General features: G+C 39.3%; 1 protein-coding gene across 1 annotated transcript; it reads left to right on the top strand.

Moving 5' to 3' along the window:
* Positions 1–21: 21 nt before the first annotated feature.
* On the top strand, positions 22–15,514 carry ALDH7A1 (aldehyde dehydrogenase 7 family member A1). The gene is made up of 17 exons (XM_041484164.1): positions 22–135; positions 828–893; positions 2,490–2,570; positions 4,867–4,990; positions 5,629–5,761; positions 6,353–6,397; positions 6,722–6,799; positions 7,657–7,754; positions 8,745–8,786; positions 10,432–10,526; positions 11,362–11,446; positions 11,735–11,841; positions 12,533–12,649; positions 13,093–13,190; positions 13,383–13,456; positions 14,171–14,246; positions 15,017–15,514. Exons 4-17 carry the CDS (start codon positions 4,879–4,881, stop codon positions 15,069–15,071), a joined length of 1,215 nt encoding a protein of 404 aa, XP_041340098.1. The 5' UTR covers positions 22–135; positions 828–893; positions 2,490–2,570; positions 4,867–4,878; the 3' UTR covers positions 15,072–15,514.
* Positions 15,515–27,998: the final 12,484 nt, after the last annotated feature.

The raw sequence follows: 27,998 nt of genomic DNA, 5'->3' as shown, positions 1-27,998 counted from the left end.
GGGGGCGGTGGGGACTCGGGGGTCGCGCCCCGTGCCCCAGGTGAAGGGGCCCTGTCGCTCACCGCTCCCGTCCTGCTCTAGGTGGTGACCACGTACTGCCCCGCCAACAACGAGCCCATCGCCAGCGTCCGGCAGGTGAGAGCGGCCGGGGCAGCACCGGCGCGGCGGGGACGGGGCGGGAGCAGCTCCGCGGGCCCTGTCAGCGGAGCGAGGCGTCCTGGGGCCTTGGTTTGGGAACTGCCCCTGCCCGCGACCCGGATGGCGAAGGGCACGAAACTCCCGCTACCGCATCAGGGTCCAGGGGATGTTGACTCCGGGGCGGCCGCTGGAGCTCGTCGCAGCCAGGGCCTACTGCTGGCAATATGCCTGCGGCTTTCCTGGAAAGAAAAACAGTCTGTTTGCTTTTTTTTTTTTTTTTTTTTTTTTTTTTTTTTAAACTTCTTGTCTCTTCAGCCCTGCGCCTCGCACTCTTGCAAGTATTGTTGGGAAGAGCAAGGGCTCCTCCCTTCCCTTTATTCTATATGGAACTTCCTCTAACACTCGAATGAAAATTTCTGCTAATTTTTTTTTCTTTCTTTCTTTTCTTTTTTGTTTGTTTTGCTTTTGGTTTTTTTTTTTTTCAGCAAATGTGCTTTTCATTGACAGTGGGTTCAGACAACTTATCGTATTGGATCCAAATTGTGTCAAGTTACAAGCATCCTATAAAAGTGGTATCCTGTAGTGCAAGTACACTCTATAAAAATATCTTCAGTTGGATGCAGAACCTTTTTTGTGGCATTTCTTTAGGGGATTGATTTTTCCTAACTTTGATGTGCTTCTTCATGTAGGGTAATTTGGAGGATTATGAAGAAACAGTAAAGAAGGCTAAAGAGGCATGGAAGGTCTGGGCTGATGTAAGTTAATGGAGGCTTCTCTTTTATTAGAAATCTCTGGCAGAGACAGGCTATTAAATTGCCCCATATGGTGAAGATGTAAAAATGTGTTCATACTGTGTGTGGTGCATTAGAGCAAAAATCTGCAATGGAGACCTCAAGAAACAAACCCAGATAGTTTGTGTGTGATACCATTGGGGTACAAAGATGAGGACATTGACTTGTGGGATATGTTTGTTTTGAAAACCCTGGCAGATTTACCAAGGCTTGTGCCTGTGAGCAGTTGCCAACAGGTCTAGTGAAGTTCAGAAACCTTGTAGCAAATAAACTATCCTGTGCATGTTTCACTTCCTGTCGCCCCCTCTTCTGGGAGAGCTCTGTGGAGTATTTGGGGGTGTAACTTGTGTTGATCTTCTTGTTCTCCTGGTGTGGGGAAGACTGCTGGTTATAAACATGGGAGGTTTTGGCTCACCTGCTATCTTGGTATTTCACAGAACAACTGTGTGGTTCAAAAGCATTAGTGTTATGTAGTATGTAATAGCTAAGTTATTTTTCCTTAGCAAGCTGTAGCTCCCCATGCAGCTCTACCAGCTGTGTCCAGCCAGCACCCATTCTTGTGGTGGCTTGGTTCTTACAGCTACCTCTTGTTTCTTTGGTAGAAGCTGAAACCTGGATCTCAAAAGGTGATGTGCACTCTGTGTTTATCCAGGAAAGTAGTTTACCTTGTCTGAAGACAACAAAGTTTAGGATGAACAAAACAGCTTCCTCAGGATATGTTAGTATGTTTCTTTTGTTACAATTTGTGAGTATAATGTTGGTAACTCATAACATGTTTGGAAATAATCTGAAAGCAATCTGACAGATAAAGAACCAACACATCAAATGTTTCTTGAAGTCTTTTTCTCAAAGTCATTCTCAAATTTGTGAATTTTGTTGTTTGTGATGAGTTTGTTTGAAAGATATTGCCTGTAAAGGGATATGTTACGCATTTCTCCTCAGTCTTGTTTTACAGGGAACTGCTGTGTTAAACTTGTAAATCCTTTTGCATATGGTTTGCAAATTGATCATGGCTATTGATTATTATTTACCATACTGATACCACATTTAAAAAGTATATTAAAAGTTGGTGTGTGAGCTTAATATTTTCATGACTGAGGTTTCTATGTGTCTTAATTTCTGTTAACAAAATAAATGTCATACTGAAAGAGAGTTTGGAAGTGTGGTATTAAGTACACTTCAAGGCTCAGAAACGAGTAAGTGCACTTTTATGAGAAATGCTCGTTTCTTGAGGTGGAGCTCATTGCATTGCAGGTGATGTAGTTGAACAGAAGTAAGAGAATTAACAAAACATGTGAATGCTTTGGGCAATATTCAGTGAAACTGAAGTTTTGAACAGAAAAATGTTTGTACTGTTATCAGTCTCTGAGGCAGGAAACAGTTTCTTGTAAAGCAGTGCACATGATAAAAATGAACAAGTAACAGTGTCTTGGGAAGATAAACAAAAAAGCACAGCAATCAGTGATTGCTTACTACAAGGACAGAAAACTAGCAGTATATATACAGCAGGAGTTACAGATTTTCAATCTCACATAGATTCTTCTGTTTTGCTTTGACTAGATCCCTGCACCTAAACGTGGAGAAATAGTGCGACAGATTGGTGATGCCCTGAGACAAAAAATCAAAGTTCTAGGAAGCTTGGTAAGGTATTTTCAGAAGTAGCCTACATTTTTTGCGGGGGGGGGATTGGGGAATGAGGATGAGGGGTATGTCAGAACTGGTTTTTTTCAGTAATACTAAGTTTTCTCTGCAATACTAACCTTAGTAATTGTTAAGTAATTGCTGTTAGTTCTGTTAGCTCGCCTAATTAAGTTTTAGTTCTAAAAATAAGAAAAAAGTTTAAAAATTATTATGGCATAGAAATGGCATGAAGCTGTGTCAGCTGAGAGTTTGATTACTTGTTAACAAAAGGTTCTTCACCCAGAGGGTGGCTGGGCACTGAGCAGGCTCCCCAGGGAAGTGATCACAGCAACAGCCTGACAGAGTTCAAGAGGCATTTGGACAATGCTCTCAGACATGCGGTGTGATTCCTGGAGATAGTGCTGGGCCAGGAGCTGGCCTTGATCTCTCTGGGTCCCTTTGAGCTCAGGATATTCTGTGATTCTGTGAATTGACATTTTATAATAGGAAAAGAAAATTTATTATGGACCTCTCTGGGATGAGTGGTACCACTGTTGCCCTGCTGTTTTCCCTCCTGCCTGTCAGACAGGGCAATTCCTAATACTAAAAGTATCTTGGAAAAGGCTTTCCTCTAATACAGAGCTTTTAACTTTGAGCTCTTTCTGGTGATCTGCAGGATTTTGCCAAGTGGCATGTGGAAATATGATGCTTCAGAAGTTGAGATGGTCTTAATGAGATGATCTTGCAGTGCTGTGCAGGACATAAAGGCTGAAGGACCATTCCTTTAAAACTCTTGCTTTACTCCTTTTCTTGGTAGGGAAGAAAAGAAGTCAAGTGGGGAACTTCCACTTTCTTTTTGCAGGGCTTGCCTGTCTGTGCTGTTCAGAAACAGCTGTCAGTGAATAACTCCATGTGTAGTCAAGCCCATATTGTTAACCTTCAAAACTTTGTTCTGCTGTTTCCCTTGATGTTGTCTCCTCAGCACATTTTCTGTTGTGGAATTAGTGTGATAACCTACTCCTGCATTCAAAAACATAGAGCTTCCCTGATGCGTGTGGACGGACAGAAGTTTGTTCTCTATTCCTTGACCAAAACTTATGGCTTCTTGCAATATTTTCTTAGTTTTCCCAAAGAGATGATATGTGTGTTCAGCTCTGCTAGGATTGGGGATGAATTTCAGGGTGAAAAAAGTGCAGTAGGTATTCAGGCTTTAGTACCTTGCCTGACTTTAGGCTATGTAAAAAGGAACTATATAGAAACTCATCTTTCTCATACACTGTAGGAAATTTCCAGCCTCACCTTGCCATGACCTGGTGAAGTATCCAGGTGTTTCTACTGCACTTACAGACCCACTGCTGTGTTTCTTAGTAAATATGCCTGATGCTGCTCTGTTTTTGGTCATAGATAGGGGCAGTTCCTTCTGTCTTGAGATGCCCACAAGCATCGTAGAAATACAGTTAGTCATCTTTCACATGTTAACTTTCACATGGAGACAAAGATCATGTGGAAATCCTTTGAACTCGATTCCTCATTTAACAGCCTTTTTAAAGTACAGTCATCAGTGTAAAGTGGCAGGTGATATCTGCATGAAGTCCTCACCTGGCTGTCAGAGCATGACCACAAAACTGAGTGAAGATAAGCAGGTGATTTCTCAGTTCCTAAATTTTCAAATGTTCTCATTTTTGGATGATGATATCTTCAAAAACCAGCTTATTCTCAACATAATTTTAAGAGAAGGATTTAGTTTAAGATCAACTTCAGATAAATGTGATAAATTGATCCTAAATATCCCAGGTTACTAAAATACTAACATGTATAAGCATTTTCAGCAGTGTCTGCAAATGAAGTCTCTCAAATTTGCTTTGAGATGTTGTAAAATTAGTAGTTTGCTTATGAAAAATGTAAGTGGCTGTTTTATTTTCATGGAGCAGAGTAATCCCTCTTTTCCAACTTGTTCCTTACCTGGCCCACAATGTAGGCAAGCCTGCTGATGTAAATCCAAGGTGTTGTTGATCTAAACATATGAACCTCATTAATGTTGGTCCCTCCTTTCAGTAATTATTTAAAATTTTTCTCCATTAATTTCCTTTTCTAATTTCTTCCCATTGTATTGGGATATGACCCTTGTCCAGTTGTCTGGTGTGTTGTTTCTTTAAGATCTGAATAACTGGGGAAGAGGTGAATCTCTTCTAATGAAAAAGTGTGTGTTAAAATCTTACTTGGTGAATAGATACACCTGACATTAAGGGGAGACAAAATATATTAGAGATCCAAGGGAATTTTGTAAAAAAGTTTGTCTTACTCTGAATTTTTTCAGGTCTCTTTGGAAATGGGAAAGATTTTTGTCGAGGGTGTCGGGGAAGTGCAGGAGTATGTTGATGTCTGTGACTACGCTGTTGGTTTGTCCCGAATGATTGGTGGACCTATTTTGCCTTCAGAAAGTAAGTATGTGTTATTTTTTTGGTTTTGTTTGTGGAGTTTTTTGTTTGGTTTCTTTTTTTTTCCTTTAAAGAAATGAAGATATGGAGATGTAACTTAACTATACGGTCTTGTAGTGCATCAAGATCTCTGTTCTGTGTGTTATTTAGGGAGCTTTAGGAATAGATGTGGTGGGCAGTAGTGCCAGCTACTGAAGTACCTTATGAAGTGACAGATAAGCATGTCAGTCCATCCATTTTCTCTGTTCTTTGAAGCATTAGATTCTCTTTGATTTCTTTATTGATGAAAGGTGGTAGAGAAAAGTATGTAAAAAGTTTTGAGGTGTATTTAGAAAGGAGAGACCTCCTTGTCAGTTATTGATCACCACAAGTCACCATTATGTTAACTGAATAGCTAAAATAATAAAACTTCATGTTGTCAGAATCACTTCATGTTTTTTCAAAACCTCATGTTTTTGCACAATCCAGCTAACCTTGATCCAGGTAAGCTGCAGAACACAGATAACACAGCTCTGCACAAGCTAAGGCTGTGGTGGGCTGAAGAGTGATGCTAAATTTCTTGCTTACATATTTTCCCTTTTTAGAAAAACCCCAAACATTAAGTGGATGAAAACTGCATTATGTTGTGGCTTTGCTTTCAGGACCTGGCCATGCCCTTATAGAGCAGTGGAATCCCGTTGGGCTGGTGGGAGTCATCACAGCCTTCAACTTCCCTGTGGCAGTTTATGGGTGGAACAGTGCAATTGCAATGATCTGTGGAAATGCTTGTCTCTGGTAAGATCTAGCTGTCCACCTTGCTAACAGTATTTTTAAATTGGAAAGCTATTAACTCAGGCATGGAATTGCTATTGAGTGTCAGGTGTTTCTGGATATTTGATTCTATCTAATGTAGGCTTAAATTCTCTTTATTTTTAGTCAGAGTTTTTTAATTTTGTGGTAACCTCTTTTTTGAGGTACTATGATGCAGATTTGTCCAGGATGGACTTAGCCAAATGGCCTGTGAATAAAGAACCCAGGTTGAGGGCTTGCAGCAGTGGTAGTTAATATATTCCAAGTTGGTACAGCTAAGATTAAAAATCTAAATAAGTGGCTTTACTTGCACTCCTATCTCCTACTTTGCTTTCATCTACCTCCTTCACTCTAAAGTCTGGCCTAGCCATTGTCCACATGGATTTTAGTAGAAGTTCTGAATGCTCAACTGCAGAAGGAAATGCTTGAGTTTCTGTCTTAATTCGTACCTGAAAACCAGCCTAACCAAAGTGTGCTGTAGATCAGAGACCCTAAAAATCGTTTATTTTAATTATTTCTTATTCTTAAAGAATTGAAAAGAATGGAAGATAATGTAATTTTTTTTTTCCTTTCCAGGAAGGGTGCTCCTACAACATCCCTTGTTAGTGTTGCTGTTACAAAGTGAGTTCTGGTTTCTTTGAGCTTCATCTCTATAAAAAGGAGAACTTCTCCAATGAATAAATTTCATAGTGAATACTTCCTTTAGGTTTATTGTTACTTTATATTAACATTTTAAATAGTTACTGTGCATTACCAATAACATTTATTTTAAAATGCAAAATAAAAGTAGTCCCCTTGAAATAGGTAATTACTGAGTCTTGTAGATCTGATATAAACTCCTGAGAACAATTACTCAAACCACTACTACCCCAAAACCCCAGACAGTTCTAATGGTTCATTCACCATTGTGAGAAATCTCTAACATTTTTACATCTTTGATTCCAGGATAATTGCAAAAGTCTTGGAGGATAACAAGTTGCCTGGAGCAATCTGCTCTCTGGTTTGTGGTGGAGCAGACATTGGGTAGGTAATATTTTTTGTGTTTTGTGAACCTTTATGAAAGGTAAAAAAATATTCTTTGAGGTACTTCTTATGAAACTATTCTAGTCTCTAGAAATGCACATGTTGCCATGATTTTTATCAGCTGGTCTGAAACTCTGGCCCTGCATTAAATATAATACATATGTCTACTTGTCTGTTGTGAGATCAGCTGCAAAGAACTTGTTGGATATTTAATGAAGAGGCATGACTAAGTTTACATTCCACTTCTGCATATGCTTACACCCAAAGAGCATAGCTAATATTAGGTTCCCCTTACCATGTTGTAGAGAGTTTTCAATGTATAGTGCATTTGTTTTTTAGATTAGTTGTGAAGGAGAATAATTCCCCTTTTCCATGCTCTTGCAGGACTCTGCACTTGCTCATAGATGTATACCTGTGCTTGGAAGCTGTACAATCCAAATCACTTTGTTTGATTTTTACAATGAGGAAATCACCAGTACAAATGTATATTCAGATAGATCTTTTGAGTATTTTAAGAGAAGGCAAAACATATGGCAAGCATTAGAAAAGTCATAGATTTGCATTTTTTCTTATGGATCATAACAACTGGAGCTAATCTCACAATGTACTTTAGACTGAATGTCAGTGTTACTACAGATGGTGCTTTTTTGACCTGAAAAGGGGGATGGAAACATCTTTGTTCCTTTTTTCTGGCTAAGGAGAAGCTTTCCTGCCTTTAGCTCAGTTGCCTGATGTTTCAAAGAAATGTCTCTGGCTTCAAAGCCTTCCATGGTTGAAGCTGATGTATATGGAAGGTGCAAGCTGCTTTCCCGTCTGCATGTCTTTTGTTGAACTTTGCTTTGTGTCCCATTGTGCAGGACAGCAATGGCGAGAGATGAGAGAATGGACCTCTTATCTTTCACTGGCAGCACAAAAGTGGGCAAACAAGTAGCACTTATGGTTCAGGAGAGATTTGGTGAGTGTGTGGTTTCTTCTCTATTTCTTTCCATGTTTGGTGAAAGCAGTGGTGCCCCATAAGATTTAAAAATAGCAGTAACACAGTTTTCAGCTCTGTTACCTTTTTTTTTTTTTTTGGTCTTGAATAAATAGGGGTTTGAAACTGCTCGTAGATACATATGGCATTTTTCAGTTAGTTCTGTTACAATTCAGATTTTTTTATTCCAGTTTATCCACAAATCCGTAGTCCTACAATTACTCTGGGGAGAGGTGTGGTGGTGTCCATTAATGTTTAGTTGTATGGAAATTGTTAGGGTGAGCAACCAGGGCTTATGGTCTTTCGGCAGTGTGAATAGAATAAATGAATACATTCCCCCTCACCTTTTACTCCTGGTAAATATAGTGATGATTTTTGAGGCGCGGTTTTTGTTGCAAATATTTAAAAGTGTACAGGCAAGAATCTCAGCTGCTGGATTCTTACTTCTTAGTTTATGAACAGCACCTTGCAAACATATTTTTTTTGTTTTATACATTTGAAGTTCATACAAGTGTAAAAAAGCCTCCCAGAAACCAGAACAGATAGCAAATATTCACCCAGATGCAGATTGTGATTTTTTGTCTCAGATTGTAGGTAAACAGTTGCCAGGGAAATGAACAAGCTTAGTTAAATTTTGTGTGCATTTTGTTCTTTGTAGGACTTTATTCTTTATCTATGTCATACTATTTATGCTGCAACTTTTTCCTGTTTTAATTTTTTTCTTTCCAGTGCTATTTTTTTTGTCTATTTTTTTAAACTTCTTTGTGCCATAACTGCTGTTCAGGTATCTTCATAACATGTGATAGATGTAGTGTGTGGTGTAATTTTCTGCTTTGGCTAGACTGTGATCTCTAAAACTTTTTGTTTATCTTCGAAAGTATGTTTGTGAAGCTTAGCTCTAGTTAGAGGTGGCCTCACTGACTAAGTGAATACACGTTCCCATGGCATAACTTATTTTGTGTTTTTCATTAGGTCGAAGCCTGCTGGAATTGGGAGGAAACAATGCTATTATTGGTAATATGCACTGTAGAAATTTAGTCCCATAGATGATATTTGGAAGCTAGTATCCAAATATTCATAGCTAATTCTCACTTTTTTTCTGTTTCTTTTATTTGGTCATCCTGCCCCTGCCTTCCCCCCCCCACCCCCTCCCTCACCCCCGGGCTTTTTAAAAGTGCATATAGTTTGTGTAGAATAATAGAATGTTGTGGGGTTTTTCTGTCTTTGGCATTGTGGAGGGAGCAGTGTTTTGAGACAAAAAGTGAGATCTCAAGGTCTTTTAAGTAATCAGTGTTGAAGAGGAAAATGGAATGAGAGAAAGAGTAAGTTTCAATAGTGGGTTGTGGACAATGCTAAACTAAATAAGTTTGATTTTGGGATAGTTTTAGTTGTAGAATCATTAAGGTTGGGAAAGACCTTTAAGATTGACTTTAGCTCTTAGTCCAGCACCAGCATATTCATCACTAAACCATGTCTCCAAGTGCCGTGTCCTCATACCTTCTGGGTACTTCCACCTGTAATGAATCCACCATTTCCCTGGGAAGCCTGTTTGAATGCCTGACTGCTCTTTTATCTGTAATCTCATGAACACTACACTTTTAGCATTTTAGACTATAAGTACATATATATTAAGTCTAAGATACTTATGATACTTGAAAGAAAAGCATACAGGTATTTATTTCAGTAGCACATTTTTCAGGTTTAAGTACCTTAGGGTATGATACAGTTCCTAGAAAAACAACATTAATACTGTAAAGCTGAGCAACATGGTGGAAAGACTATATAAGCTCAATAAATACCTAAATTGCTGTCCTGTTGTGTTGTTGCCTTTTGTTTCACCTTTCTCATATTCTGAACAAATGTGCTTATTTACATATATATACTCTTTTGAAGTACAAACATGATACTACATCATCTACTCTTTTGAAAATCACATTTGGACAGGTCCTTCTTTTTTCCTATGCTGCTTTGTAGCCAGCAGTATGAATTTGTTTTATGCTTTGAAAATTGTTTATTTTTTAATGTTAAAGTCCTGCTTTTTCTGGAATTGATTTTGAATGATCACATAATCATTGTTTGGCTGGACTTTTTCCCAAACTTCATTATGGTTTTGCATGCTTAAGAGACTTTTTTGGGACTGGTTAAGCTGAGTGATATTTTGGGGATCCTTTGAGCTTTATAAAACATCTCAATGTCTTCTAGCCAGATGAATTTGTTCAGCTCATTGTACATTTTATATTACCGTACACCTGTGTGTTTTAGCTGTGCTTTTTGCAAGGCCACATGGATACACATTATGATTGCTACTTCATGATGATAGACTTCCCAGCGAGAAACGGACAAGGTGGAGAAATGGCAAGAAATTGCTTGTAGTTTCCTGAATTAAAAGGAAGCTGGAATTATTTGCAAACTTTATTGCAAAAGGCTCTCTTCAGTAGTTCAAACCTATAGTTATGTCCAATTGCATGTGTCTAATTCCAGCTGTGGAGAAATAGTAGGAGTTTCAAGGTGTTTCTTTGTATCTTACCATGCTGTGCTAGTGCAACTATTCCTAAAGATTCTTGACCAATCTGTCAGTTTCTAATATTATTTAGCATCTTAAGTCTTGTGAACTGCCTGTTTCCTGCAGTAACATGATCATATTTTGATTTTTTTAAAGTGTTTGAAGATGCAGATCTGAACCTAGTCATTCCATCTGCTCTGTTTGCTGCTGTGGGAACAGCAGGTCAGAGGTGCACAACTGCTAGAAGGCTGGTGAGTAAATGTGCATTGTCTGGTTTGGGTAGCTCTGAATTTTAACTGAATTCCAGATTGGCTCAGAAAATGCCTAACGATTCCTAATATTGTGAAGAGCAGCAAATAATGTTTGAAACACATTTTTGTTTTGTCAAAAAAAGTATGGTGGGAAAATAAGAATGTAGTTTCATTGCAGTGTAATTCTAGCTCTAAAAAGTTTCTTGTATGTAAATGTGCTTTAAGTCAGGAAAATAGTATTTGGCAAAGTTCTGTATTTCTGTTTTCATTGCCAAAGCTTTGCTTGTGACTGCTACAAATTTTGGTTCAGTGTTTTTATTGCAGCAAAGGAAGGATGTGTGTGTTACCTACTTTGTTATTAATTCTTAACCAATCATTTTCAACAAGTTCAACAGTGTTATAATATCAGTGTCTGTCTTGTCACAGTTGGATTGATTCAGTAAATATTAGGCAAAATGGATGTGGGTTAATTGATTCAGGTGTATTGGATGGGCAGTGATTCCTCAAACTGGAGCAATAAAATTTCTGGAGTATTTGTTCTAGAACACTAAACTGGAATGTTTACAGAGCACATAGATAGCACTGATCTGAGATGGGGTAAAATTAAAACAGATTTTTGTTTCTTGGCTTGTTTTAAATCTTTATGATGAAGGTTTTACATCTTTATTTTCTGGTGTAAGTGCTGTTTCATTTGGCCTCTGTCTCTTTAATTTTGGGATTTGCTGAATATGAACACTATTTCCATTCTTCATTCAGCCCCCTTCAAAGTGCAGTAGTACTTCAGGAGCAGTTACACAGGCTGCACTGTCTTAACAAGTTTCTTACCATGTTTTAGTTTCTCCATGAAAGCATCCATGATGAGGTGGTGGCAAAGCTTGCCAAGGCCTATGCCCAGGTCCGCATTGGTGATCCATGGGATTGTAAGTAGCTATTTCCATCTCGTGAGTTTAGGAAACGAGTTGCTGTTGGCTTCTTTCTGTTTAAATTCTGAAGGTATTATAGATCCAAATTATCTGAGTTTAGCAATTTACCAGGGGGTGGAAATAGCCGTTTTCATTTAGAATACGGACTCTGAAAGGAAAGTGAAGAATCTGGCTAATACTGCTCATCCTGGACAGATAAAGCTGTTAATTCTAAGATGTTGTGATAAGAATATTTGCAAACATACACAGTTTTGATGAAAGTATGCTTCTGAATCTTTTTTTTAGCTGACACTCTGTATGGGCCTCTTCATACCAAAGAAGCAGTGAAAATGTTCCTTGATGCAGTAGAACAAGCGAAACAACAAGGTGGCTCTGTGGTCTGTGGCGGAAAGGTGACTTGGCTTTTATTTTCCCCGCTACAATTTGTGCTCTAGGAAAATCATACAGTAATGTGATGGCTTAGGCCAAGATTGTACCTCACTCATCCTGTCAGCCACTACAGGATGTTAGGTTAGTCAGATTGAGAATTGTTTGAATTGGAATCCTGTCTTCGGGATAAAGGCAATTCTACTTGGAAGCTACTCTTAACACCCCTCCCCAGTTGCAAGTGATAGTGAAAATAAAAAAAGCAATGTAAGCGGTGAATGTCAAACATGTAATAAAGGAAAATTGCAGTTCTGTCCCTCACAATATCTAACTTGAGGAAATACTGGAGATACAAAACAACCACATGTACATCTTCGTCACACAGGATGTTTAATTCTCATTGACTTATCGTTCTGGGGCTTCTTGTCTTTCATTGGCAACTTCTTTATACCTTTAAAATTCTGAGTAGCTACAAGTAGGAGAAAGGAAGTTTCAGCTGCTAGACTTTACAATTTGATTATATCCTTAGTGGACATAAGTTATGCTTCTATATTTTAAATATTTAAATAAATAAAATTTAAATTACTCATACTACCTGGCCTTCTGTTTCTGATTTCTCAATTGTAGTAGTCAGACCATGAAAGATTCCTTTCCTACACTAATACTAAGCTGGATACTGATTGGAACTTACTTGGTTATTTTTTATTCATTTTGAAGGTTATAAATCGCCCTGGGAACTATGTTGAACCAACCATTGTGACTGGCCTTCCTCATAATGCACCCATTGTCCACACTGAGACGTTTGCCCCCATATTGTATGTGCTGAAATTTAAGGTAAAGTAACAGTGGTGAAACAAGTGTCAAGGATGGTAACAGCAGAGTCCGGAGTGAGATCTCAGACGCGTGTCACATCTATGCAATTGCCCCAGCACTTCAAGAAGTGGTGGCTCTTGTTCTGCACTGTGAGGTAGCCCCTGTTCAACTCACTGTGTAGCTGTATTCATGCGAAGAGCGCTGGAGTTACGATGAGAATCTGTACTGGAACAGATTCCTGTTGTTAGTGTTCGTGGTTGATACTGTTCACATCTGTTCAAAAGCAGACTGTGTTTCGTGCAGCAGTGGAGGTACTGCTGATGTGGTACGTGTGTATTTGCCCAGTGCCATTCTGTACATTTGCATTATGGCTGCGGTATGTTGGGTTTTTTCTCACAGAGCTTCTTTGCAATTGCTTTGCTTTGGATAGTCATGGCTTAACCATGGACATTTGCTTCTTCTAGGAGGAAGAGGAGGTTTTTGCCTGGAATAATGAAGTAAAACAAGGTCTTTCCAGCAGTATCTTTACCAAGGATTTGGGAAGGATTTTCCGCTGGCTAGGGTATAATTTAAATTATTTTTTTATTTTAATTTAATTTATTTTTATTTTTTTATACTTTCCTGAGGTGCATAAGATCAGTCTTTCATGTGTTTTGTAAACCTCTGCATAATGCTAGTTGACCATTTTACAGCCTTCTTTTTAGGGAGGAAGCCTTTCCTGATCCTAAGGCAAAATTGTGCCTTATCTTTGTAGGCCAAAGGGATCTGACTGTGGCATTGTGAATGTTAACATCCCAACCAGTGGAGCTGAGATTGGAGGTGCTTTTGGTATGTTACTTGTGCTTCTTCAGTGTTTTAATCAGCCCATTTAAATGACTAAATGTGAAGCAATCAAAGTTAATTTTGAATCATATTGCTTTAGCAGAAAACAGATATTGACTAGCAGTAGTTAGAATTAAACTTTCAAAAATAGCTGTATTAGGTTTTTAAAAATTCCATGTGTTATTTCCTTCTCCTCCCCTCCATCAAAGGAATGTAACTCAGAGATATATTCTGGAGGTATTTAAAGATATGGCCAGGTGGAAAAATGTGTAAAAGTTTTAATTGAAACAAAGATGTACAGCATATAGTATTTTTTTGAGAAAGTCTTTAAATAAAAATTTTTGCCTTTATTTATCTTATTTTTAATATACTTAAGGAACTGGGGGGGTGGAAGAAGTATTAACCTTACCATTTAAACAGTACAAGAACCAGAACATTCTTGTACTCTTGTCTTGTGTTAAGACAAATGTTTTTAAAACAAGGTCCTCTAGTACCACCATGATGAGACTTTGAAGTCCAGGGAGTTGTTTTTTTTTGCATCAAGCATGAGGAGAGAGCTAGCTGTGTGTGTTGTGTGGGGTGGTAATTTAGTTCAGATATAGGACAAGGGACAGGAATAGTTTTTTCCCATGTATTTTTATAAAAATGTCTTACCTCCTGGAATTAGTCCAGATTTCCATGTCCAAAAATAGGTTTTAATTTATAATGTTTTTGCTACAGGTGGTGAAAAGCACACTGGTGGGGGAAGAGAATCTGGAAGTGATTCATGGAAACTTTATATGAGACGGTCTACTTGGTAAGGCAGACCAAATAAATTTAAATTACAGATGAGCTTCCAAAAATTCAAAACATATAAATCTTTGACTACAAGGCTGCTATCTTTACTGAATGTGAGATAACCATCTGTAAGTGTAATTGCCTTCTCTTTGCATTCATAGCAGTAGAAGATTTGAAGGGTTTTTATAAAGACATTTTTTTAACTCTCCAAAGGAAAAAAATAAGGTGGTTTTGGGGTTCCACCCCACCCTTGATTGACTTTAAATTCATCTGAAAAATTACTGAAATCTGTCAGGAAATACACTGAGTTGCAGTCACAGTGAGGGGGCCATGAGGACACTACTATTGCCTCTGGTAGGTGATTCAGCTGTATGTTGGTTATCTATCCACAACCTTCTGAGAGCCCATAGTGCATGAGTATTAGTATTCTCTGCTGACTTCCATAGCCTTTACCTGTGCTATCTTTGCTTTCCATGCAAGCAATTATGAACATGAGAAATCCCACCTTGATTTTTCTATCTGGATGTTCTCCTAGTAAGAGATTAAATAGATAAAGAGAAGTAAGATTCTCCATAAAGGACGTGCTAATGGCAAATGTGGTCTTTCCCTGTACACGGTTACTATATTGAGAACTGGAGTAAAGTTAGTTCATAATTTTAAGTAGGCAAATTGCTTTAGAGAAGTCTTGTTTAGATGTGACAGGAATCAGCAGTTTTTTACATAGGAAGTGGACTGCATAATCTGTCTCAGTGATTAAGTCTGGTCTCTAAATTGTTGTTTCTCTTTCAGTACAATCAACTACAGCAAAGATTTGCCTTTGGCTCAAGGAATCAAGTTTCAGTAACAACATTATGAATGGCTGTGCTATGAACCATCCTAAGATTTTTGAATCAAGCAGCTCCTAAGCACCATGGGGATAAAAATTAATTATATGAAACCAATTGTGTCAGAAAATCAGCTACTCTTAAATTGCTTCACTTTCTATGTATGTGTTTACTAATTTAGTCTTCAAATGAGAAGTCTGTGGTCTTTGGGAAGAGGGGAGGGTGACTAAAACTAACCACCTTGTGTTCAGGTGGCCTGGATAACCTGTTGCCTTAACACTGTGTTTCAGTACCAACACTGCCTCTATCCCCTCCCCACCTTTTGCTGATACTTCCAGCTACGCCATCTGTGTTTCAAACAGTGTGCCAAGTTTCCTGCAGGTAACTGGTGCTGTGGGGGACATTTGGGCTGTAGTACAGGGCTATTTTTCAATGAATAAATAAAGGTACTTTTTGTGAAATATCTTGGCTTCTCGTTTATTTTATTCACCGGTTTTGAGCAGGAATATTCAGAGACTATCCATTTTCACACACTGAGTTGCTAGCTGGAAAAAGAATCATTGGGCTAAAAGCCCTGCTTTAGTTTTCCAGCCTCTCCTTCCGAAAGCAGACTTTAAGCATATGCTGGGAGATAGGGGTCTACTGTAGTGTCTTGGAATCTCATTTAACACTTGAAGGGGTTACAGCCAGTTCAGGTTGTCACAGCTTTTGTGATACTCTACAACCAGACTGGCTGGAGATGAGAACTGGAGATGCAGTCAGAGGAAATACTTTTCTAGGGAAAGACATATTGTTTACTTGTGTTTTACCTCAAATGAGAGTTTCTTTTGGCCGCTGGAGACTACAGGCAACAACAACTCATTTAGGAGCTTTGCTCAGGACTGAGGATAAGAAAAGACACAGTGCTACTAGACTGATTTTAGCTTTCCACAGAGGAATTTCTGGGGTTCTTAATGTATTGTTTCTGGGGATTTATTTTCTTCTCAATGTCATATACCAAATTTCCACTCTCTCTGAACATGGCAGAACTGTTTGTTATGGGCTCAGATTCTAGGAATCTGATTTGACTATAGATTTATTTTGATGCTATTTTGACGGCAATGCCATTCAAACTGGGTTAAAAGTCCACCATACCACAATGCTAGTTGGTATCCTTTCAGCTTTGTTTTTAATTTTAAAATGCCTAGTGTTTAGAATTTTAGATCTGTGTTATACAAGGTATTTTGGGTGTCACGTTCTGTAAATCAAACATTAGCCAAAGCTTTTTTTTTCTTACTGAATCTCTTATTGCCAGGAGTATTCTCTCCTCTAGTTCTTTGTGTCTCGCCATTTTATTAAAGAATGTTGTCCTTTAGCACACAGAATGAACTGGCATACCCTAAACAGGCAGATAATCACTAGCAGATATGGCAGAGAAACAATTCAATTCCCAAATATAATTGCTCAGCAAATAGCACCAGTTTATAGAAATTGTACTCTTTAATGTTATTCTGTGGTACTGAATGTTACTATGAAACTCTTAATGAAAAATTAGTTCAAGAATTCTCTTTTCTTGCTGCTTGTCATAGTTTTTTGATAGCCTCATGTCACATCTGATTTTTTCTTGAAAATAGAAGCTCTTTTTAGGGTAAAATAGTCTCACAAGTCCAGTTGTTTAATTTACAGAAATAAGGTTGATTCTGCCATCTGGCTTTAGATATGGGAACTCAGCTCATAAACATAACAAAACTGGTGTGGTGAGACTGATGTGTGACTGGTCTTCAAATCTTCATGTGAAAACTAATATGAATGGAATAAACAAATGTGACCAAGAGGTGGCTGCATAGCAAATATGCTAAACTTCTGAAGGTTAACTTGACATCTTGATACATAATTCCTTCAATACAAGCTTTTGTAAGGGTAGCCTTACAGGGGACTCAGCATGAAGTACTTGTGTAACTGTTTTTCTGTGTTAGGAGTAAGTGTGTTAGATCCATGCTATATAGGCAGAGAATGAATGGGCTCTCTGTAAGTAGGTTACAAACTCAGCCTCACTTTTGCTAATTATGGGAATTACTATTCCAAAGATCTGCTACCTGTGCTGTCACTGGACTGCTAGTGTGGCATCAGAGCAGGTAATCGTAGTGCTACTCTCTTTCCAGACAGCTTTGAATTGCTTACATGTGGTGATGAACAATCCTACTAGAATTGGCTTGCTGAATGACTTCCTGTGAAGTGGCTCTAGGAATAGCATCTTTTAAAGACTGCTGCAGACTGTAATATGCTTTGGCAGGCATGCAGCTGACTATCAGCAGTTATCGTTATGATGAAATAATGGACTAAGGAGGTTTAAAGGTACTATAAGCACACAGTTTCTCAATTTCTGCTTTAATTTGGAAAGTCCACTCAGGAGATTGTAAACTGCATTAGCTGTCAGTGGGTTATCTCACCCAAGGGAATAAATTTTGAGAATTCATAAAATGTGTCTTGGAGCTACTGGTATGTGCAACATAATGGACTGGCAGTTTTAATACAAATTCTATCAGCGTCTTCCACTATTGCATAAACTTAATTACCACTGAGTGTGTAACACCAGTGAATAACAAGTGTTAAATGACACGTGATCAATAATTCATTTGTTAGCACAGTATTGCTTACTGTGAGATGACCTTGATGGGGAACAGTCTTACAAGTAACTTCCTTTCTTTTTGCCATATCATTACCAGAAGAAAAATGAAAATTCTACTAATATTTTTGCTGATAAAAAGAGAAATCAATTTTTTTAATGAAATGTGAGAATGGGAGCTATAGGCTGCTTTACTTCTATCCTATTGTGTCTTATCACAGCTTCTTGCAGAGGTGACGATTTTCAGGAACCAAGAACGTTACTTGCCAGTAGAGGGTCTCAGCTTGGGATTTTGCAAAAAGTGGTATTGCAGTGCTGAATTTAAAGCAACTGGAAAAGTGTTCACCATTTTCTTTCATCCGCCCATTCATGTTATATCATGTTCTTTTCATCTGGTGTTTTCATCATTCTGTTTGTGTTGTTGCTGGATGACTTCAAAACCACATGGCTGCCAGAACTTTTGATTTGTGGCATCTGTGTTTGAGAAACGTTTAGGTACTGCGTTCAAGACTCATTAGGTGTACTAACCCATTTGTGTCTCCGCATTAATTTCATTAGTAATTATGTGAAAAAGTGAAAATTACTGGAGACTTCTGTGCCTGGATTTTCTTTTGAATCACTGTCTATTTTGGTGCTGCACTAAGGAGTTGGTCATGTATTACACAAGTGTGTACTCTGGTTTTCCTAGGTGGAAGCAGAAAAAAAAATAAGGCATATAATATAGGGGTAAAATGAGCTAATCACACAGAATCAAATTCTTGAGTAAAAACTGGTAACTTAGTAAGGATTTTTTTTCAGCGTCTTCTCTTTGGTATTCCTTAATCAGCAGCCATGCTGTCATGTGGTACATGCTTGGTGTTTGAAAACTAATGGATTAATTGCATTCAGTGTGCAAACATCTGCTGCCACTGAAGTGTTGCTTGAAGTGGGAAGCATCTTGGATCACAATTTGAGCATGGTTGCCCTATGGATAGCTGGTACAAAGGTAAATACTGGTTAGCAGCCTTTCATTTCTGCTAAATTATTAGCACTGATTTCCCATACAGCTGATTACTTTCCTCCAAATAATAGGAAAATGCATGTTCATTTTGGACAGGGACTTGCATAGCAGAGCCTTTTTAAAAACCATTGTGTTCCTCCCGGTGTCGCTGTTGGTCAGGCTAAAGCCTGCCCAAGGGCAGCCTTTGCATTTGCTAGCCAGCTGTGTAGAACACAGACCTCTTTGTCTGAATGCTTTTTATGTTCCAGTACATCTGGGACTGCTGCCTCTGAGCTAGTAATTAAATACACTCTATTCTGCAAAAGCCTCAGTTGATTAGTGCAATTGTTATATAAAACATTAACTCCAAAAGCCAAAGGTTAAAAATAATAGTGTTTCAGCCAGGAAGAACAAATGGTTTAATACTTACTTTACCCAGTATGCTGGTGTTCTCCACCAGCATTATAGCTCTTTTCCTGCAGCCTGCTTTCAAGGTGGACTTACAAGGGACAAACAGCTCAAGTTAGATGTCTGAATTTCAGAGGAAGGCACATCCTTTCATTATGTTGAAGTCTGAAAAGCTGGCAGTGTGTGGCAATTGTGTTTCGTGCTTTCCTGACATCCTCCTTACAGGTGTCCCAAACCTCCTTAGCTGTGATAGTGAAGCTAACATCACCTTCTCGCTTACTGAGCAGAGTGTTGCAGAGGTAATGAAATGGCAGCGTGTGAGTTTAAAAATGGGAGATTCAGGAGGAACAGGATAAATGTAAGCTCTCTTGCTTCTAAGGATTTTTAGTTAATCCACAAACTGTTACTAAGTGATATTGCCTCCTATCTTCTGTGGATTTTATAAGGCTACTCAGTCACTGGCCTGATTAACCTGACCTATAATACAAATGGCTCAGTCCAATGTGGCAACTGTACTAGAAACATGTCTAAAAAGTGCAGCATATACCTCTCCTTGAGTTGTAGTTTGTCTAACTACATTTTTTACTGATGATACTTTTATTAACACTTGTACCACAAGAAGTGTTCAGGATTCCTGCAGAATCCGAGATTATAAACCTCTTCCTAGCTCCTATTTGACTGTATTCACTTACAACTGTATGTGCTCGTGATTATGTGTGGGAGAGATGGGGGCTATCTGTCACATTCCTCTTCTCCGTTTGACCTAGACAACAGTTGATTTATGGTGTTGGTTTAAAGCAGAACAAACAGCAGAATAAAGCTATGGTGATGTTTCATGAAACAGTGTAAGTCAAATTATGCTCTGAAGATTTGCTGTTGTACTGAGTCCTTGTAGGTTAAAAATCCAGTATGAGGACTTTAGTTTGGCTTAACCAACCCTGACTGCTGTGACTCTGTTTTGCCTGCTTGTTTTCTTCACATATTTTTGGTTAGCTGTATTATTGATTTATTTATTTTTTCCCCCTGCCAATGAAATGTTGAAGTGAGTCCCTGCAAATTCTGAAAAGCACCTTAGTTTTGCTGGAGAACATGTTGGAAGACACCAACCCATTGTTGGCTGCAGAAAATGAAGGGGCCTTGAAAGTGAGGATGAGGAATTCAAAATCACCAGAAAAGATTATGAGATGCTGTTGATGGGGAAGTCAATGTGAAAGGCACAAGCAGGATTGTAGGCAGATAAGACCCAGTACCAGGATTTTACTTGCTGGATAATACATTTGGAATGCTGGGAAAGATCAGACTATTTCAAGTGGGAGGTGGTGCAGAGTGAACAAAATAGGATAAATTGAAAGAGTGTGGTTTTGAATATATAAATGGATAAGAGGATTACTGTGTGAGGAAAATGCAGGGAAAGGAGCCAGATGTAGTTTAAGCTAACACATGGCAGATGAGACATAGATAGACATATTCACTAAGGTTCAACATCACTCCAAACCTCCAAATCTGTTCAGAATTCATTGATTGAAGCATGAATCTAACAGGCTGTCAAAACTATTTATTGCAATTAAGGAAAAAAACCCACCAAGAAGACAAAGGAAGCCATCTCAGAACAGAAGAAACATTATTTTGATGGTTGTGTTCCTCTTAATGTGTTCTTTGCTGTAAAAATTGTCCCATTGTCATGAAGCGTGCTCTGTGGAAAAAAAACCCCAAGCCAAAACACCACATCAGTCTCTTTGTTCCGTGTTTTCAAAAATCATCTCTGATGTTGCAAACCCTGCATTTCAAATCCCTGTGAGAAATATGTCAGCCATTGTTTGTCTAAGTACTCTGGCTTGCATGCTGATCATATAATTTTCTCTTCCGGCTGTTCACTGTCTTCTTCTTTATGAACAAAGACTGAAAGTTCACAGAAAGGGTAACTCTTCCTTGTGCTTAGCCTGTGTTATTCTGTGCTGTCTTATTCCTATGGGAAACAGTAAATTTGAAGAATACTTTGCACAATTTTTTTGAGTTCTTCACACCACAAATTTCCTAATTAAGTGAGAAGATTGTAATTCCTCAGAGTCTTAGCTTGTTTCTTTGGGATTATTTTTGCAACTGGGACTGGAAAATACCAATACATTGGTATTTTGGAGCCTGCTGAATATGCAAAAGATGAATTATTTTCTTGGTTTTCAATGCCTTTCAGCTACTCATAAAACATATTTTGAATTCTGTATTTAAGCTGCTAAGAAAACTTCTTCTGCAATGTGGGTTAAAACACGGAAGCCGTGGTCTTTCACCATTTGCCTGCTGGAAATGGGACCAAGTTCTGGTGTAGAAATATAGCAGATATTATCCAAGTCAAAACAGTTAATTTTTCCCCTTAATACCTGTAGACTGACATAATAGTCTCTACAAGATCTCCATGAACTTGCTATTTAATTTTTTTTTTTTTATCTGTTTAGTCATTCTGTAGCTTCTCAATCCTTGGCACTGAGGGATTAGTTAACTTTTGTTATGGTTCAGTAAATCATGAGAGCAGAACTGAAAATATTTGTGCTCTTTCTTTTTTTGAATTTGTACTGTTTCTGTTTGCATAATTCTGTCTAATTACTCTAGATTTGTATTTGCTGGGGATAGAGAATCTGGATCTACCAGGCCACTTAACTAAAACTCAGCATACTCATTTTTGCTCCCTTCCACCCGGGCAAGCTGAATACAGTGAGTGCAGCCAACACACAAAAATCTGGTTCTTCCCAATCTGTTCTGAACATTTCCTTTGCAGCTCTTTCCCAGGAGAGTGACTGCAAAAAGCTGTATTTTTCTCCAATATGCTTTTCAGCTGTCCTGCTCATCCAAGAAAAAAGCTGTCTGTGCTTTCCTGCTGCCTTTCACTGTGGAAACCTATATCCACCCGGCTGGGGTTCCCTCCCAGTTTCTCATCAGCTGGGCTGACTGTCAGGGATCAGAGTTCCCAAAAAAGGCCTCACACTGCATGAGCCACAGATGTGATGGTTTGACTGCAGCATATCCTGGCTGCCGGGCGAGAGCAATCCAGGAACATCTTGGGCTGAGCGGGGTCTGCTCCTGCCTACAAGATTTCCAGAGGAATTACTATTGCTCCACAGCCACACAGTGCAGAGACAGATTTCAATATGAAGAGAGTTCTTTTACGCAGATTGGTCAGAGCTGGTCAGAGCGTTGCAAAGTAAGATTTTGGCTTGTGCATTGGAGGCTGACTGGGATCTTTGTTACACTGTTACCTCATCCTGCTCTTTCCCACAAAGGGCATGCGCTCCCCTCTGAAACAATGCTGTTCTCTCTGTGGCCCACCAAAAAGTCTGCATCTGTTGCTGTTCTGAAGCATTTGTCAGCCTGATTTGGTAAGTTTTCTCTGAGTTAGGTCAGAGAATACAACAAAATCTAGCTGCAACTGTTGTTTTTTTTTTTGTCCGGAGATATGTATAGTGGTCCTATCCAACCTTGACCTAGGCATAGGAAAGCGCTGCTAAAAGGGAAATAGACACCTAAAACAGCATCTTCCACATGTACCCATAAGATATGAATGTATTGTTACCTCAGACTCCCATATTTTCCAATTCCACATTCCTGCACCAAACTGATTACTCAGATGCTCTAATTTGTCTAGCAAAGCTGATGCAGCAAAGGTGATGCAACGTACCTTTGCAATGTGGACTTTGTACAAAATAACTCCAGCTGATTTTCCTGGAAGAAAATAAGGGATACTGCACCACAGATGTACTAGCAGGGATGGGAAGCAGCAGCATATGACCAGGAAGGTAGCAATGGTAGGGTGACAGTAATACTGGTTTGTAAGGAAAGCAGCTGCTGGCAGGCTGGACACCAGTCACAACTGGCTTCACTTAAGTGCTTAATGGCAGAGGGGATGGACATGTACAAGAATCTGAAGTAACTCAGGCAGACGAATGACCAAAACTTTAAGGGTCAGTGCTGATTTCTTTACATCAATTTTTCATGTCAGGAAAGACACCAGAGTTGCGTAGAAGCCTAACTTAGTGCTGCCGACAGATCTGGTCCATTGTCTGTGGCCGTGGCTACCTGGGGAAGCACAGAGGTACAGGACAGGTGAGCAGAGAACTTGCCTCAGAATATTCTTGCGGCTTCCGATGTTGCTTCACATTACATGAGATACAATTAGAGAAACAACTGAGGAAAAAAGTTGCAATGTCAACAAAGCTCCTAAAGCATTATTTTAGGCATTGATCAGCATGCCTGCATTTGATACTGGGCTCTTTTACAGACTCTTATCCATATCTTTGGTGGAAAATTAACTGGTTTTGCATGGGTTAATATTAAGAAGATCAGCTTTTGGATCCAGGCTACATCTGGTAAAACAACATGGGAAATGGAGGCAGAAGATGCTTTCTACAAGCAGAAGAAGGGAGTAGCTAAATACTAGAGCTCTCAATAATTATCTACCAGCAGTCTCATATCCTTAGTCCTAAACCTAGCACAAATCTTATACTTTCTTAGTTCAATTAGACCCCAACCAGTTGCACAAACTGTTTTTGTGGTAGCATTTACTGTGATGGTCAAAGAGAGATTGCAGAATCAGAAATCCATGAAGAGACTTGGAAGAGAAGTGTGGAAGATATGTTCATACAATGACAAACTTGGTCTTTCACACAGCGTTCTTCCTTACAGCCATTACTATTGATCAGAGTCTTTAGAAGTGTGACCATTTCCAAGTCAGCTAATGTAGATTATATTGTTTTCTTCATGTGGGCTGTCAGTGGCATTGCTTAAACAGTTTTTGGGAAAAACAGAAGGACATCTCTTCATGAGAGTATCATAAGTCAGTGCTGAGGCATTTATGTTTCACGATCCATTTGTGAGAGGTCTGTCGTTCTTTATAGGGGTTGTGGAAATAGCGGTTAGTACAAGCTGACTTTCTTCCCACCTTGCCCCTGCTCTGGAATGAGCCCATGTGTGCACACTGCCACGATAGCAAGTTCTAAGTGCAGGAAGAATTCAGAGCTGTTTTTTTGCCCTGGAGCATGCCAGATCCAGCATGTAAGGTTATAATTAAGTTACTCATTACCTTTTCTTCTTGGAGGGAGCCTTTATCCATCTACCTGTAGATAGTGTGAAGAGCTGATTTCTAATTTAGTACTTGACAGCACATCGGAATGATTTTCCTTTAATCTCCTGCTAAGCACTGCTAAAATGCCTAGTCAGTGGAAAATTACCTTATCAATACCATTAAGTGAGAACAGGAGTTGAAGGAGCCTTTATTGTACAGTCCAAAGTACCTGCATTGCCAAAGACTATAAAACCCTTGTTATGAAGTTTAATGTAGAATGTCACACCTCCAGAATATGATGTAGCTACCACATCATCATGAAATGAGTTCGCTCTTTATGTAAAGCTGGGGAAAGGTATCTTTTCAAATTTAAGAACATAACGAACACTTAAGCAGTTTCCAAATGGACTTAGTACAGAAACTGGAAAATAAGAGTCACATAGACAGTAAAATACATCAGCAGAAGCTCTACTCACAGTGGACAAATTAAAAAGAAAACAATCAGGGGGAAGAGCTATCCAGAATGAACTCATGAAGGCTGGCAGGGCAATCTTTTCTACAACAACTCTCTTCAAGAACTTGAACTGATTTTCAAGGTTTTTAGGACAGGTGTTTACTTAGTGAACAGACATCCAACTCAGGGTGGAGTTTTTGGCACAAATACTGCCCATTGTGGGGAAAATAGATAAAGTGATTCAAGCAAAGCATTTGTCACTTCATTAGGGAAAAACTGGAATATTCTTGTCGATTTCGTACGTGAAACACAGTCTTGGGAAAGGCTTTACTGACATGCCTTGAATTCCCGCTCAAAGTCTGCTTGCTAAGGTGCTGCATCCTGACGCCTTGTTTGTAAATTATAATTAGATAAGAAACTAGGTACAGGAGAAAAAAACCTGCTTCTGATTATCATACTGACCCTGCTTGTATCCTCTCATAGCAGACTTCTAATCAGTTCCTGCTTGGGATCATCCCTTTTGAGGGTGCTACCAATAGCAGGTGTAATCACAGTCTCACAAACACTAGATCTAGGCCTTGTCACCCAAATAATATGAGATTTAATGCAAGATGAGTAGGCATAGTCTCACTGGCCAGTTTGACTACATGGAAACTTGAGGGTAAGTAGGTACCACCAGAAGTTCTGAAACAACAACAGTATAAGTGAAATGCCTATATTTTGGATAGGAGGTGTGATAGGCATCACAACATTCCATGAAGCTCAGGGAATAAACTCTCACAAGTGTTGTGGATTTACTGTAGATTGTACATTGTTTTATTGTTCACATTTGACTGATTTTTTTGTTAAAATCCAGGATGGCTTGTAATAAACAGGGAGCAGCTTTATACATATTTAAATGAAATTTACTGTCATACATTTTTGTGACTGTTCAGTGAACAACAGGATATTATGAGGCTCTACATTAATAAAATGATACTACACCAATTTTAAAACCTGAGAAGGCAAAAAACCCATCTCTTTTGTAAAGTCTCATTACATGTAATCGTGTTTAGCAGAACGGTCCACTGGGTTCAAACCATAAAGCTAGAAGTGTCAAATGAGATGAGTCAATTTTTCCTCTTGAGCAAATTTGCCTGTCAGACTCAGATAGTCTCACCAGGGAAACTGAAAAGCAGGTGCTGGTAAAATCCTTTCAAATGACATTATTCCTCTGTTGTTTATAGAAGCATACACACAGGCACTGAACACAAAAAGAACTGTTTGCTCAGTGTAACTGTTTGCTCAGTTTTCTGTCTAAATAGCAGCTTTTTCTGATCATTACTGCACGTCACACCTGCTCTGTAAATGCAAAATCTCCCACTTATTTGGGAATAACACCTTACTAGCAGTTGCAGCTGAACCAGCTGAGCAATAGCCTGCAAAGGCCTGGATATCACCAACCTGGAGATTTCTTTAGCATTTTTTGAACTGATTATGAGGTGGCAACATGGAAATGAAAGCGCAGTCTAGCAGGAAGCAGAAAGCATTACCACACACCTGTACAAAGGTTCATGTGCAAGCAGTTAATAATATTAAATTCAGATATACTCAGACAAAAACACATACAAAACTGTTTGTCTTTCCTGCACATACTAATGGGACCTACTACCTTTGATGTTCTGTTGAGAGGGAGGCTTTCAGCTGATAATACTTCCTGCCTGGAGTGCTAGCTGCATCCTTCACAACAACAGCACTATAAACTTCATACCTTGATATCTTGACAGAAAACAAATTCAACAACTCCTCAATCCAAAAGCCATTACAAATCCTCACTACTTCTTTCACTAACTGCAACTAGAGAAAACACACGTGATGGGCCCCTCTTGCTTTCCACCTTCAAACTCAAAGCATCTTCCCAGAACCTGGCACTACTAACTACTAGTCCTGTGTGACTGGTGGAACTCAGCTGTTTTTCTGGCCTCTGTGCTGTCAAGGACAAGTGGACAAAACTGGAAACACAAACACACAAGAAATTTTAAAACTGTCTTTTTAAAGCAGATTTCTATGCAGCCTATGCAGCAAATTATGAACAATTTAGTGTGTGCTAAGAATTTTGTGTGCAGTTCTGACTTCCCTGAAGTCACACATCTTTCCCACCTCCTTCTGCAAACTTGTGCTTTTGCCAAAAAAAACCCAACAAACCCTCCTCATAGCCTTTGTATGCATTACCTGCCACAGATACTGGAATAAGTCTCCCTGCTCTTTAACAGGCTGTCAGCCTTGGGGGAAGCAGCTTTTCCTTGCTTATCCCTGCTGTTAGTAGTTTCCTCCCAAACACTGGGGCAAACCCCCTCCACCCCAGTTGCGAGCCTGAATCACACGATTTAAATCACTCTTAAATCACTCGGCTCCCTTCTAAGCCTTCTCCACTCTAAGCTTTCTCCACGTGGGGCCTCGCAGCGCTCCCTGGAGCTCCTCAATACAGCACGCTGCCCACCTGTGCCCTGATGCCCGAGGAGTGAGACATCCTCCTCCTCCCTCCAGGAAAAGGGGGAGTGAGGGTAGCACCTGAGGGGCAGAGCAGAGGTCACACTGAACTGCGCCAGTGCGCTCACACGGCTGCTGTGTCACAAGCCAACGCTTTCTCTGGAGCGTAGTTCACCTTCCCGTGTTACAAGAACACTGTTAGAGCTTTGTCCAGACTCGCCTCCCCTGGCATGCTGCTGCAGCAGGCTAAAGGGCACACATCCACCTGATTGCTCATTCCATACAGTAATTATTTTGTTCCGTATGGCTAATGATAAGGCCTTAGCCTGCCTGATTTACTTAAGGCACCTATCAAATATTATCTCTCTCCCTGTTCTCCTGTAGAAAAGCAGAGACTCGACAATGTAAGGTAAGTAAAAGGCTAACACAGTTCAACTGCTGGATATAACCAAGTCTTCTTGTAGTTTCTTTGATAAAAGTGACTCATGGCATCAATTTTTCAACCACAGAGCTAGAGACTTCTGATACAGAATTAAAGGCAGGGAAGAAGAGAAAGGTAGAGGATGAATAGAGAGTCCAAAACATTACATAAGCTGCGCAACTGTAGAGGAAAGTAGGGGAAAAAATGGAAAAATTAAAAAGTAACTTATTTCAACAGTTTTTTTGTGAAGCTGAATTTTCCAATAAAATCACAATAGCTGAGGAAGCAAAGGCAGAGACTTCAATAGGGAGAACTGTCAAATCTCACAGATTTCTTACATACTGTGCTCATGTGGAATCTTGAGCCAGGCAGGCATGTTAGAGCCCTCAGAGCCCTCTAAGCTGCCTCAGCATTCCGATACCCATCCAATATCCTCCAAGGATACTGAGAAACCTGAGGAACTTGAGAAAACTATTAACATGTCCCCAAAACTCTGGGGGCCAAGTTTGTTCTTACTGTTGTCATTGAGATCCAGAAAGAAGTCACACACAACAGTCAGAG

Source organism: Pyrgilauda ruficollis, unplaced genomic scaffold, assembly GCF_017590135.1.
Source record: "Pyrgilauda ruficollis isolate IOZ18807 unplaced genomic scaffold, ASM1759013v1 scaffold64, whole genome shotgun sequence".
Classification (NCBI taxonomy): domain Eukaryota; kingdom Metazoa; phylum Chordata; class Aves; order Passeriformes; family Passeridae; genus Pyrgilauda; species Pyrgilauda ruficollis.
The sequence above is the reverse complement of the archived record's forward strand: the minus strand, read 5'-3'. Positions and strand labels throughout refer to the sequence as shown.

Excerpts from the sequence above, each read along its gene's own strand:
- ALDH7A1 (XM_041484164.1), top strand. The coding sequence starts at position 4,879 with ATGGGAAAGATTTTTGTCGAGGGTGTCGGGGAAGTGCAGGAGTATGTT. Across the intron at positions 6,800-7,656 it reads TGTGGTGGAGCAGACATTGG|GACAGCAATGGCGAGAGATG; the intron begins GTAGGTAATATT and ends CCCATTGTGCAG. Across the intron at positions 11,842-12,532 it reads CTGTGGTCTGTGGCGGAAAG|GTTATAAATCGCCCTGGGAA; the intron begins GTGACTTGGCTT and ends TTCATTTTGAAG.